Source organism: Geotrypetes seraphini, chromosome 3 (genome assembly GCF_902459505.1).
Source record: "Geotrypetes seraphini chromosome 3, aGeoSer1.1, whole genome shotgun sequence".
In the NCBI taxonomy this organism is placed as follows: domain Eukaryota; kingdom Metazoa; phylum Chordata; class Amphibia; order Gymnophiona; family Dermophiidae; genus Geotrypetes; species Geotrypetes seraphini.
The window spans coordinates 218,849,291-218,863,833 of NC_047086.1; the positions used below are offsets into that span (position 1 = coordinate 218,849,291).

General features: G+C 49.3%; 1 protein-coding gene across 6 annotated transcripts in view; it reads right to left on the reverse strand.

Annotated features, from left to right (window-relative positions):
- The window catches only part of TROAP (trophinin associated protein), a 142,222-nt gene that overhangs the window by 114,530 nt on the left and 13,149 nt on the right, over positions 1 to 14,543 (reverse strand). For all 6 annotated transcript variants that reach the window (XM_033937858.1, XM_033937857.1, XM_033937856.1 and 3 more), the window contains exon 2: positions 765 to 975. In XM_033937858.1, the coding sequence (XP_033793749.1) occupies positions 765 to 950 (186 nt within the window). In that variant the 5' untranslated portion in view covers positions 951 to 975. The remainder of the gene's footprint in view (positions 1 to 764; positions 976 to 14,543) is intronic.

Genomic DNA, 14,543 nt, shown 5'->3' on the forward strand with positions numbered 1-14,543 from the left:
CTGCTTGCAGGCTCCGTTGGCTTTGAAGAAGTTACTCAAAATGCGTCGCGAAGGTAAAGGGGAGGGAGGGAGATAGATTCGGGTAGGTAGGAAGGAGGGAGGGGGCCGAGTGAGGAGTGCCGAAGGGCAGAGAGCTGGCGAGAGGGAAGGGTGGTGGAGGAAAGGAGCAGACGCTGAAGGGGGGTGGAGAGGAACAGACACTGAAAGGAAATGGGGAAGACAGAGTGGAGAGAAGACGCTGGAAGGGAAGAAGACAGATGCCAGACTATGGGGGAGCCGAGGGAAGAAGATGGGTGCCAGACCAATTGGGGGGAGGGGTGAAGGGAGAGGCACAGTAATAGAGCAAATGGAAGAAACAGAGAGAAGACAGACAGTAGATGGAAGGAATTGAATGAAGATGAGGGAAGCAAAAACCAGACAACAAAAAGGTAGAAAAAAAATTTATATTTATTTATTTTATTTGCTTTAGGATAAAGTAGTATATTAGTTGTGTTGATAAAAATTTATAAACAAAGCCCTGCCAGCTGAACATCTCTTTCTCTAGTTCAGCAGCCAGAACTTTGATTTATAAGTAAGGAATAAGCTAAATATTGCAGTACTGAGGCTTGTATGGATACTGCGGGGATAGTAGTCGCAGGGACGGGGGGGGGGGGGACAGGGTGGTGATGGGGACAAATTTTTACCCTGTGTCATTCTCTACCCTAGTGCTTTGTCATACAACAGAAATGTGGTATGTGAAGAAACTAAACAAATGTAAAAGTTACCTTCTGGAATTTGTTTTGAAAGCTCTGGTGAATATTGTTGAAGTCTGGCATTGGCCTGACTTTTACCGGCACAGGGATTTTGCTCTTGAAGATAATATCTGTCCCATCTTCAGTGTAAGGAATGTTCTCCTTGTCAATCAGTTGGTTTTTCATCAGCCCCAGATGGCTCGCTCTTTCTGACTGCATTGCTTCGTTGTCCGTGAAAAGTCAGCTAGTCAAAACAGCAATGCAGAGGAAACATTCATAAGATATATAACAAAGTAACTTCATAGAGAGAAGAGACGATAATGGATGGTGGGGAAGGGCAGACTGGATGGGCCACTAGGTCTTTATTTGCAGTCATGTTTCTATAACAAGCAAGGATAGTTATAAAGGACGGCAGAGACCCTTTGGCAGACATGTCAAAATCTGGTCCGCAGTGTAATAAAATTTGGCCTGCCAGACAATTAAAAAATTTCAGTAAAGCTGGCCCGCCATCCTTCCCACCACCTACCTCATTTTGCGATCCTCCCCCTCTTGTCACTGCGGGGAGGATGCCGGAGCTTGGTAAGGTGCTGCTGACAGTGTGAGTTGCATGAGCTCCACAGCAGGTTGCCAATTTTTTTTTATTCTTTATTCAATTTTAATCAATCAACAAGTGTACAGAAACCATACATTGTCTCATAAACAACACTTGGAAGATCTATCAAAATAAACAACGATTGTATGTATGTATGTATATGTATATATATATATATATATATATATATATATATATATATATATAAACCTATAACCCACCCTCCCTCCCCAATCTTATTATTAATATTCAGAAATACAACATAAACCCATCCTCCTCTTCATCATTATCATGGTGTATATATCAAGAGAAGAAACTGGTGTTTAATCATCACAAAAAGTTGTCAATGGCCCCCAGGTTGCCAATTTAAGGCTGGAGGGAAGGCAGGAAAGTCGAAGACCAAAGCAGTTTCCCACTCGGAGAGAGAATGGAGGCTTCCTTTTAGATGTCAGCGTTGTGCTTCATCTCTGCAGACCGGCTGGCCATGAGCCGGGAAGCTATTCCTCCGTCGCGATCAAGCATCCTGAGGCTATTATGCACCATTCCCCTGTCATTGGGAACCAATGGTTGGACATCAGGAGACCTCTTGTGGCCTACCTGCTCTCCCATCTTCAGCATTAGTCTGACTTCTGTGTCGATGAATCAATGGACAGATCCTTGATAAATTTAAAGATGGTCTTAAAAGCTTCTTATTTAAAGACGCTCATGTTAAATGATCTTGGTGTCCTTCCATGCCAAATGCTGTTTATTTATATTTAACTCTGACATGATCCCTTCCTTTTCCTCTTGGTTTTAATCTTAGTAGTTCTCTTTTCTTTAAAAATTGTATTTCTCCCTACCATCCCGTTGTTTCCATGTAAGTACTGTCGTGTCATTAACAAATCTGTTAATTGACCTCCATTTTAAAGTTTTAACTGTTAAATGCTTAGAATGTATGATTGGCGTTCTATCAAAAATTTTAATAAACTTGGAAACTTAGGACTCCTTTTACTAAAGTGTGCTAGCGTTTAGCGCACGCACAAAATTACCACATGGTACGCTTCTAGAAGAACGCCAGCTCAATGCTGGGGTTAAGGTCTAGCGCAACTTTGTAAAAGGAGTCCTTGGACTTCATTTATTTTAATTTTTCTATTGTTTTGGTTTTTTTTTTAAATTTTGCCTCTCATTACTGCTCTCTTGTCTTTTTTGAAATCTTGCTATTGTTTTACTCACCTTGTTTATTCAATTTCATCTGTATAAATATCATTTCACGTATTTTGCTTTTCTGCCTTTTGGTACAGGCAAAAATTATTTGTGGGGTTTTTTTGGTTTGTTTTTTTTTGAGGGTGCACTTTGTGTATATATCCTTGTAACCCGTTCTGGGGTCCTAGCAGGCTGCTGTAGCCTCAGCAGCATGTTACCTCTGCCGCAGTCCCATAAGTCAGAGGAGGGGCAGGACCACGGCAGAGGGAACATACTGCGGAGGCTGACGGCAGCCTGCTACTGACGGCAGCCTGCTAGGATCGCTATAGCTGACTGGCGTGAACTAGGACCTAAAAGAGAAAGGAAAAGTCTTTTATTTATTTTTGTTTACACCACAGAGCCAGTGTGGGGTTGAAGAAGTTGTAACCCTGTACTTCTACTAAGACTAAGGGGTCCTTTTATTTAGGTGCGCATTTATCGCACACTAAATCGGTTAGTGTACCTTAATAAAAGGACCCCTAAGTATTTTAATAAAAAATTTGGCCTGCGACTTAGCTTATGTTTTAGATTTTGGCCCATTATGTGATTGAGTTTGACAGCCCTGCTCTAGGGCAACGGTTTCCAACTTGCAGCCCCCAAAGTTCTCCATTGTGGCCTAAAAACAGTTGGCTGAAATGCTCTTTGAAATGAATGCAGTTACAGGATTTAATCTTGCCCACTTTGCTTGCAGTTACTAAACCATGGGGGGGGGGGGGGAGTCTACAGTGGACCAGTTAGTGCAAGTGTTTAATGTGATGGTACAGGCTGAGGCAATGTCGGAACATCTAAATATGGCTTGCATACTAGTGCTGCCCAAGTCAGGGAGGGTTCCCCTTTTGACGGGGTCTTATAGACCCATTTCATTGTTAAACACAGAAGTAAAACTGTTAGCTAAGATACTGGCTAACAGATTGGTGACTTTGCTACCCAGTCTAATACATGAAGCCCAAGTGGAGTTTGTAAGAGGGTGCTCTATTGCTAAGAATATGAGACAACTCTTAATATCATTAGAGCAGAGACAACGGCTACACTTGGACTCCCTCCTCACCAGTGTTCCCGCTAAGGTGCGCTGGCCTGCGCTCGCGCACAAAATATTACATCGCAGCGCAAAGTTTCTCTTCACAGCGCACACACGCGTCGCAAAGGTAAGGGGAGGTAAGGTAAGGGGACGCATTGGGGGGATTGCACTTCCCCACAATTGCCATGCTTCGGTTCCTCTTCTTCCTTCCTTCCTCCCCCCCCCCACCCCCCCCCCCGCGGGACCCTGCGGCACCATCAACTCTTACTCCCTCTAATGTCGGCCCTGCAGCTCCAGACTTCCTCGCACCTTCTCCCCTCCCCCTTTGGATCGCTATTATTTTAAATGTTATAGCCGCGGAGCTGTATCCATCAGTGGAGATGTCTAACCTCGGCCTGCCCCGGAACTCTTACTGCAGCAGCCGCCCGTCTAGGCAGGAACAGGAAGTCACTGTTGCAGTAAGAGTTCCGGGGCAGGCCGAGGTTAGACATCTCCACTGATGGATACAGCTCCGCGGCTATAACATTTAAAATAATAGCGATCCAAAGGGGGAGGGGAGAAGGTGCGAGGAAGTCTGGAGCTGCAGGGCCGACATTAGAGGGAGTAAGAGTTGATGGTGCCGCAGGGTCCCGCGGGGGGGGATGGGGGGGGGAGGAAGGAAGGAAGAAGAGGAACCGAAGCATGGCAATTGTGGGGAAGTGCAGAGCTGCAGGGAAGAGTGTTGCGGTACCCAGCTGGAGGGAGAAGGAAGATGAGGGAGGGAATTAAAGGAGATGCCAGGGCTTGGAGCATAGGAGGAAGGTATGCCAGTCTAAGGGAAAAGGAAGGGGGAGATGTGAGAGCATGGAGGGGGAGCGAAAGATGGAAGAAAAGGAAAGGAGAGAGATGCCAGAGAATCAGGGAAGGGGAGATACCAGACTATGAGGAGAGGTGTGGGAGAGGGAAGGCGAGGAGAGAGATGCCAGACCAATGGGGTGAAAGGAGAGATGAAGGGGGAGGCATACAGTTTCTGGAAGGGGCATAGAAGGAGAGAAGATGCCATATAGGGGAAGAGAGACGGCAGACAGTGAATGGAAGGAAGAGAGTTACAAGAAGATGAGGAAAGGAGAAACCACAGAAGACAAAGGTAGAAAAAAATTTCTATTTATTTATTGCTTTAGGAGACATGTGTCACTGTTTCTGTGAAGCATTGTATGCAGAGTCCAGCTTCTTGCTGGTTCAATTTAACCTTTGTCTATGTATTTTTATTTTATCCCCCCTTTTACAAAACTGTGAAGCGTTTTTAGCACCAGCCTTGGTGGTAGCAGCTCTGATGCTCAGAATTTTATGAGCATCAGAGCTGTTACCTCCGTAGCTAAAATCCACACTACAGTTTTGTAAAAGAGGGAGGGGTTAGTTTGTGATTACATATTCCTTACTAGGCGAAGGTGTTTTCTGTGTTCTGTGTGTTCGAAAGACATGGTTTTCTGTTAGGATTGACGGTGTAGGATTGATCTGTGCTGGTCTGGCTTGTTTAGTTTTACAATGGGTGTATTGATGTACTGCTCACTGCAATATGTAAGATGCTGCCTTTTCCTAGGTACTCATGTGTGACGTGTGGTTTGTTACTAAAAATCATGTTTTTCTTACAGATGGGGGGGGGTGCCAAAAAATGATGGGCCCCGGATGTTACATATGCTAGGTACGCCACTGTATGTAAAGATACCAGAAAGCTGGCGTAGCAAAAACTTCTAAGTTTTGAGTATTTAACCCTCCCACAATCTCACGGGCACTCGTTTCAAGTTTATTGAGATTTTGATTTAAACGCAATATCAAATATTTTCAATGCGTATAACAAAAATAAATTTGGGGAAATAAATAAAACCATTTGAACCAGTGTTCCCGCTAAGCTGCGCTGGCGTGCGCTGGCGCACAAAATATTACATCGCAGCGCACACGTTTCTCGTCACAGCGCACGATCGGAAGAGGCGTACGGCAGATGGCAGGGCGGCGAGAGGAGAATCGGGCGAGTTGGCTCATAACTTGCTGGCGCCCGATATTTTTGGCTCACGGTGAAAAAAGTTTGCTCACAACACCCGCCCGCTTAGAGGGAACACTGCTCCTCACTAAAACTATGTCACCTCAAAAGGTTCTTCGACAAAACCTTCGCTTTTCAAGCGGCTAAACTGAACCCATGGCTAGCCCAAATGGTGCTCGAGGCCCCCACCTACCTCGACTTCAGAAAGCTACTCAAAACTCACCTTTTCCATGGACACAACCCCTGATACCCTATCCTCTACAATGCACTGAACTCCCCTCTCTACTATGCACTGAAATCCCCTCTCTCTCCTTCTTACTGTAATATCCCTTCCCACTACCCTCAACCTTTTCTTCCCTCTCCAGCTAACCTTAACGACATCATTCTATGTCAATTGTTCTTTATTGTTGTTATCTGTAAACTCTGATATGTTTATAATTTGATAAATTGCTGTGAACCGCCTAGAACTCTCTGGGTATGGCGGTATACAAGAATAAAGTTATTATTATTATTATTATTAGTTTCGACGCAGAAAGGCCTTTCACAGTGTACGCTGAGAGTTTTTATATATGATACTCTAGCGGACTATGAGTTTGATGGATTTTTTTGTGTCAGCTACATGCATTGTATGTCCTCCCACAGGTGATAGTGTTAATGACTGATTCCAAGCAAATTAACATTATAGGAGGCAGTAGGTAGAGCTGCCTGCTTTCGCCATTCCTGTTTGTTTTGACACTGGATCCATTGTTGAGGGATGTATATGCTTTGCCCTCCGTAAGAGGGGTGTCAGTTGGTTCACAGGAGTTTAAGATGGCAGCATTTGCCGACGATCTTTTGGTATACCTCACGAGTCCGGAGTAGTTTTGGCAGATCTTCGAGGTGATGAAAGAATATGGGGATTATGGGGGATTCCGTTTGAATTTGGACAAATCAGAAGCCATTATTTTGGGTCTAGATCTGCATTTGGGGTGGGATACACACTTTCCCCGCCATTGGGCAGAGAATTTGTTTAAATATTTGGGTGTGCAAATGGGAATGGAGACTGCATCGCTATATGCGCTGAATGTTCCGCGCTTCCTTCAGGAAATGAGATTGTTGCTAGAGAGTTGGAGAGATTTACCCATTTCGCGTTTGGGTAGGATTGGCTTGATTCGGAATCAGATAATGATCTTGCCAAAATGTTTGTATGTGCTTCAGACTTTGCCCCTTACTTCGCTCTGGAAAGATCTAAGAAAACTCCACAACTGTATGGGTATATTTTGTTGGGCCCCAAAAAAAAAAAACACCCCACACAAAAACAAACACCCACAAAATTGAAGTTTAGCAATATGTTTGGGGGTTTGCGCCAGAATGGATTGGGACTACCACAAATACAACTTTATAATAAGGCTCGTCTTTTGCACCATGTGAGGGGAATGGCTACACAATCAGAACAGGTATTCCTCCCCCCCACCCCCGACATGGAGCAATATTATTCTTATCCGTTTCTGAGCTCATTACATTTGAAGAGGGAGCAGACCCCAGTAAAGTTGAGATAGCATCCTGTTGCGCCCATTACAGGAGATGTGGAGATGGTGGGTCAAATTGTTGGGGGGGGGGGGGAATCCTGGTCAAACTGAGCTCCTGTCCTTAAGGGATAATGTGATATTTCTCCCGGGAGATGGGAATCGATCCTTCATGAGTCAGGACAGAGCGGGCACTATGCGGTTGGAGCATATTAGGAGACTTGCTGTCCCTAGAGATGGTTAGTAATAAGGTGGGTTATAGTTGGGGGAACCCAATTTGCTTATCATCAACTGCTACATTACTGGTCCACATTCCATCCGGAACTTACTGCTCAGTGGGTGGGTACTCACCTTCGTGCCTTCTTTATACAGGGCAATGAGCAGGAGGTAACAGTATCAGGGATTTATAAAGCCTTATTCCATCTTTTACCACCTCAGGATGTTCAGAGATATATTGCTGGGTAAGAGAAGGAGCTGCATGTGACTAACGCAAAGGAATTTCATTGAGAATATCTGTGGAATACCCCGGCTGACTTCAAGTGCGCAGCTTCATGAAAGTGGTTATAGAATATTGCTTAGAGCCTATTTTACCCAGCAACAGCTGTACTATTGTGGGGGCTTGCCCACAGCAAAGTGCCTTAAATGTGGGCAGGGTGACAATACCTTTGGACATGCTTTGTGGTTGTGCCCTGTTATACAACGCTTTTGGCGCCGTATAGCAGATTATATAGAGTCTCTGCTGGACATAAACCAAACCAATTGAGTCGCAGTGCCTCTAAAGCAGGGATCTCCAAGTCCCTCCTCGAGGGCTGCAATCCAGTCGGGTTTTCAGGATTTCCCCAAAGAATATGTATTGAAAGCAGTGGATGCACATAGATCTCATGAATATTCATTGGGGAAATCCTGAAAACCTGGATTGCGGCCCTCAAGGAGGGACTTTGAGACCCCTGTTCTAAAGGTTATTTATTTATATTCCGCCCTTACCCAGGGTGGGTTACAGACTTACATACAAAAATACATACAAGATCGACAATAAATACATCCACAAAACAGAGCAACAGATACAAAGAATAAAATACATAGGCAACCAGCACTTTACTGTCATCATCTCCTCCTCATTAACACAGACTTATAACCTGTATTTCATCTGGCAAAAAAGCACAGTTACTTACCGTAACAGGTGTTATCCAGGGACAGCAGGCATATATTCTCACATGTGGGTGACGTCATCTACGGAGCCCCGATGCGGAAGCATTTTCAAGCAAACTTGATTAAAGATTTAAGTTTGCTCTGCTGCTCCACGCATGCGTGCCTTCCTGCTCCACTAGGGGGCGCATCCCCTCGTGGTCTCCAGTTCACTTAACTAGCAAAGAAGCCAACCTCGGGGAGGTGGGCGGGTTGTGAGAATATATGCCTGCTGTCCCTGGATAACACCTGTTACGGTAAGTAACTGTGCTTTATCCCAGGACAAGCAGGCATGATATTCTCATATGTGGGTGACCTCCAAGCTAACTGAAAAGGGATGGAGGGAAGTTGGCAATTTAAGCAAATAGATTTCGCAATACCGATTGGCCGAACCGGCCATTGCTTCTGGACAGTGAGTCCAGACAGTAGTGGGAGGTGAAAGTGTAAACCGAAGACCACGTGGCAGCCTTGCAGATTTCCTCAATAGGTGTGGATCTGAGGAACGCTACGGAGGCTGCCATCGCTCGGACCTTGTGTCCCGTTACTCGACTATGCAGCGCGAGACCAGCCTGAGCGTAGCAAAAGGTGATGCAATCGGCCAACCAGTTGGACAAGGTGCGCTTGGAAACTGGGTGGCCTAACCGGTTTGGGTCGAAGGACAAAATCAATTGTGGGACTTTCCGGTGTGGTTGAGTGTTTTGGAGGTAAAAGGCCAACGCTCTCTTACAGTCAAGAGTGTGAAGCGCCACCTCTCCGGGGTGAGAGTGGGGCTTGGGGAAAAACACGGGCAAGACGATGGACTGATTGAGGTGAAAATCAGACACTACTTTAGGCAAGAACTTTGGATGTGTGCGGAGTACCACCTTGTCATGGTGGAATACAGTGAAGGGTGGGTCCGCTACCAGAGCCTGTAGCTCACTAACTCGCCGGGCGGAAGTGAGTGCAAGCAGGAAAATCACCTTCCAAGTGAGGAATTTAGGATGGCATTTGTCTAGGGGCTCAAATGGAGGTTTCATTAGTTGAGCCAGAACCACGTTAAGGTCCCAAACCACCGGAGGGGGTTTGAGAGGAGGGTGGACATTCAGAAGACCCTTCATGAAGCGAGAGACTAAGGGGTGGAGCGAGAGGGCTTTTCTTTCCAGGGGCTGATGAAAGGCCGCAATCGCACTGAGATGTACTCGAATGGAGTTGGTCTTTAGGCCGGAGTGAGATAATTGAAGTAAATAGTCAAGGACCAGAGGGACGGGGACCAACACCGGGTCCTGGCTGTGAGAGGAGCACCAGGCTGAGAATCTGGTCCACTTTTGGGAATAGCAGGTTCTCGTCGAGGTCTTTCTAGAGGCCTCCAATATCTCCTTGACTGATTGAGACACGGGGAGAGAAGTCAGGGGGAAAGAAACCAAGCATTCAGATGAAGAGATTGAAGATTGGGATGTAACAGCGAACCCTGACTCTGTGATAGTAGAGAGGGAAACCGAGGCAGAGGCAGTGGATCTCTGACACTGAGTTGAAGTAGAAGGGAAAACCAAGGCTGGCGTGGCCAGCGAGGAGCAATCAGGATCAGGGTGGCTTTCACCGTTTTCAGGTGGACCAGCGTACGCAGGATCAGAGGAAACGGCGGAAACGCGTACAGAAACCTTCCCTCCCAGTCGAGGAGGAAGGCGTCGGCCTAGAGTCGGTCCGGGGAGTGTATCCGGGAGCAGAAGAGGGGCAGTTTGTGATTGTGGGGGGATGCAAACAGATCTATTTGAGGCGTCCCCCACTTTTCGAACACCTGTCGTAGGGTCTGAGAGTGCAGTGACCACTCGTGTGGCTGGAGGAGGCGACTGAGTCTGTCCGCCAGACAGTTTTGTTCTCCTTGTATGTACACCGCTCGAAGGAAGGTGTTGTTGGAGATTGCCCATTTCCAGAGGCACATGGCTTCCCGACAGAGGGACCAAGACCCTGTCCCCCCTTGTTTGTTTACGTAGTACATTGCAACCTGGTTGTCGGTTCGGATGAGGACCACCCGGTCGTGAAGCAGATGTTGAAAAGCTACAGCTGCGAGATAGATGGCCCGGAGCTCTAGCACGTTGATGTGACAGCGGCGGTCTTCTGCTGACCACATTCCCTGAGTGCGGAGGCCATCTAGGTGGACTCCCCAAGCGTACTCCGACGAGTCCGTGGTGAATACCTTGCTGTGAGGAGGGGCGAGGAAGAGCAAACCTTTGGAAAGATTTGAAGAGTCGGCCCACCAGCGGAGCGATCGTTGCAAGGAAGGAGTCACTGTCACGGGACGATCGATCGGGTCCCGGTCTTGACGCCATTGAGAGGCCAGGGTCCATTTAGGGATTCTCGGATGGAGACGGGCGAAGGGTGTGACATGGACGGTGGAGGCCATGTGGCCCAGGAGAGTCATCATCTGTCGAGCTGATACCGAGGTCAGCAGTGAGATCCTTCGGCTCAGACTTACTAATGCCTCTAGACGCGGAGGGGGGAGGAAGGAACGGAGGCGAACCGTGTCCAGCATGGCCCCGATGAATTGTAGGGACTGCGAGGGGCGTAGTTGGGATTTTGGGAAGTTTATCTCGAACCCCAGACTCTGTAGGTAGATAATAGTCTGTTGGGTCGCTGAGATAACCCCTTCCCTGGACGGGGCTTTGATCAGCCAGTCGTCCAGGTAGGGGAATACCTGAAGACCTTGGGAGCGTAAGGTAGCTGCGACCACCACAAGGCACTTGGTGAAGACCCGAGGTGACGATGCTAGGCCGAAGGGGAGGACTCGGTATTGCAGGTGCAGGTCTCCCACCTGAAAACGCAAGAACTTGCGGTGAGCAGGGTGCACTGGAACATGTGTGTACGCCTCCTTCAGATCGAGGGAGCAGAGCCAGTTGCCCTCGTCAATCAGGGGGTAGAGGGTCGGTAGGGAAAGCATCCAAAATTTTTCCCGTACCAGAAATTTGTTGAGGCGTCTCAAGTCTAGTATTGGGCGTAGGTCTCCCGTTTTTTTCGGTACCAGGAAGTAACGGGAGTAGAAGCCCTTCCCCCGTTGGCCGGGGGGAACCTCCTCCACTGCTCTCAGGTGAAGCAGATCTCGAGCTTCGGAGAGGAGTAGGGGTAGCTGCGTCCGGTTGAGGGCTATTCCTTGGGGGGTTGTCTGGAGGAATGGCCCGAAAGTTGAGAGAGTATCCTGATGAGATCACGCCAAGGACCCATGTGTCCGACGTGACTTGTTCCCAGCGAGGGTAAAAGACTTTGAGGCGACCCCCGATGGGAAGGAGGCCTGGGACTATGGCGGAGGGGGCCCGCTCCCTTCCGCGTATCCCGTCAAAAGGACGGGGATGGTTTGGTAGTCGCAGGCGGTTGGGACTTGGGCAGAGCCCGATGGTGGGCTTGCGGACGCCTGGGCGGAGGCCGCGAGAAGGCAGGAGTGGATTTTTGTGGGTAGCGGCGCGGAGGAGCCCTGAACGGCCTGGACGCGGGCGGTTTAGGCTTTTGCCGCACGAGGGAGGCAAACGAGCGTTCGTGTTCGGAGAGGCGTTTTGTAGCCGCCTCGATAGTGTCATCGAACAGTTCTTTACCCACGCAGGGGAGGTTAGCCAACCGGTCCTGTAAGTTGGGGTCCATGTCGACCAGGCGCAGCCAAGCTAGTCGGCGCATGGCGATAGCAAAGGCTGCCTCTCTGGAGGAGAGTTCGAAGCCATCGTAGGCCGCGTGGAATAGATGGAGGCGTAGGTTGGAGAGGGACTCTGAAAGCAGGCTAAACGCTCCTTGGCGGGAGGCCGGTAAGTCAGTCTCAAAGGCTCTCAGTAGTCCAATGAGGTGTTTGAGGTAGGATGTGAAGGTGAAAGTGTAGCTTTGCACCCTAGAGGCCATCATCGCATTTTGATATAGTCTCCTACCGAACTTGTCTAGGGTTCGGCCTTCTCGACCTGGGGGGACCGCCGCTGAGACCCTGGAGGGGTGAGCCTTTTTCAAGGAGGATTCTACTAACAGCGACTGGTGGGAGAGCTGCGGTTGTTCAAATCCCGGGAAGGGTACTGTACGGTACTTGGCCTCCATTTTGGAGGGTACTGCTGTGACCATATAGGGGGTCTCCAGATTCCTGAAGAAAGCCTGTTGGAGTACCGGGTTAGGTGGTAAGCGAAGGGACTCTCTGGGCAGTGATGGCATATCCAGCTCCGCTAGGTACTCCTTAGAGTATCTGGAGTCGGACTGGAGGTCTAAGTCCAAAGCGTGGCCCATGTCCTGGACAAAGCGAGAGAAGGATGGGCGGGATGTTCGAGGCCTCGTGCGGGGTCGGTGAACGAGACCTCCGTCGGGTGGAGAAGGATGGGGAGGCTTCCCTCGAGTATCGAGGCTCCTGCTCCGATCCACGCTCCGAGACCGGGGAAGCACTGTGAAAGTGTTCCGGGGTCGTGGATCTCCGACGTCTCGAGGAGCCCCTTTGAGACGATGCCAGGGTTCGGGGTACCGATCGATGTCGAATCGATGACCTCGACCCGGACTCCCGCGGTGAAAGCCTGAAACCTCGGATCGGAGCCCCGGTCCGAGGGGGAGTTCGGAGGATGCACGGGTTGGAGAGTGATAGCTCCGCCACCCTCAGCGGTCCCGTACGAGGTGTAGGTGAACGGCCTCGTAGAGTGGGGGAACCCCGGGCCTTCTTGGAGGTACGGCGGTTCGAGGTTTCTGTCGTTTTAGCACGACGTTTTGCCCTGCGGCGGTCTGTGGAGGGAGAGCGCCTCGGGTGTCTCGGCGAGGAGTCCGAGGAGGATGGGATGCGGCGAAGCTTGTGCGCTTTCCCCCCGAGGTGGCTCGACGCGAGGCTCAGGCTGGTCTGGCACATGCGGGGTCGAGGCCGGTTGTAGATGGGCCATTGCAGCTGACAGCTCCGATGAGATCATCGCTCGGAGTAGGTCCAGGAAAACGGACACGGACAGCATCGAGGGCATGTCCACTGCCTCGGTGCACTCCACCGGGGGCGACCTCGTATCAGAGTATTCCCGTGTGGTGGAGGCACGGCCCGAAGGCTTGGAGGGCTTCGCCGGGGCTGTAAGCATGGGACTTCCGCCATGCGTCGCCGGTGTCCCCGAGGCTGGCTTCTTCGCTGTTACGGAACCTGAAGAGGGGACTTACCCGGAGCAGAGGCTTTCTGTTGTCCCGAGGACTTCGGATTCGAGTCTCGAGGCGATGCCGAGGTATTCGGGGCCGAGGCCGGGGCCGACCTCGAGGCCGAGGTAGAGGGTTGGTCGGCGACGAAGAGATCCGCCATACGGGCTTTTCTTCGGCGGAGGGCCCGGTTCTGGAAAGTAGCACACTGGGGGCAGGAGTCGGTTGGATGAGCGGCCCCCAGGCAGAGGATGCACCGGCGATGCGGGTCTGTGATGGAAAGAAGCCGCTCGCACCGGGTGCACTTTTTAAAGCCGGTCAAAGGCCGGGACATAGAATCGAAACTGGCCGCGGCTCGAGTAGCCACGCGGCCACGGGGACCCGGAAGCCTCCGGGTCGATCAAAAATGAAGCAGGAACAAGAAAAAATTTGCGCACAGCGACTTAATCGAGAAAAATAAGAAAAAATCGCGGTGCTAGAAGGCAGTTGGGGCAGAGCCTGAAAAAACACGACTTCTAGGCTCAGCGGAAAATTTTGAACTTGAGACCACGAGGGGATGCGCCCCCTAGTGGAGCAGGAAGGCACGCATGCGTGGAGCAGCAGAGCAAACTTAAATCTTCAATCAAGTTTGCTTGAAAATGCTTCCGCATCGGGGCTCCGTAGATGACGTCACCCACATGTGAGAATATCATGCCTGCTTGTTCTGGGATAAAGTGCTTGACGTACAGGGAGCGCATGGGCCAATGTCAGGTGGTGCAAAGACCCTGTGACATAAAATATACCTAGTAGTAAAATATACCTAGTACTACTAGGTATATTGGACTGTGGGGGATCCCCCTGACTTCTGGTGATGGAGAAATCAACTTCACCAATTGGCTTATTGGGAGGCACAGGGAACTAAGGAAAGTAGGGATGCATATTTGCTGGTATGGTATGGCAGCCCTATATAAACCAACTACATCCTAGGGGACGTAGTTTACTATTAAATGAGTTATCGTAGGCCTTATGTTCACACGATTCTTAAAAGGCCAGAGGAACGGTGTAACAGAGGGAGGGGGGGATATGTATGGATGTAATTGAAAATGAAATGGATGTTTCCAATACTTGTTACTTTGTATATTCATTTTGTAGTTAGCACGCAATGCTTTGAGTTATATGATAACAAGGCCAATGAGCTACATTTAAG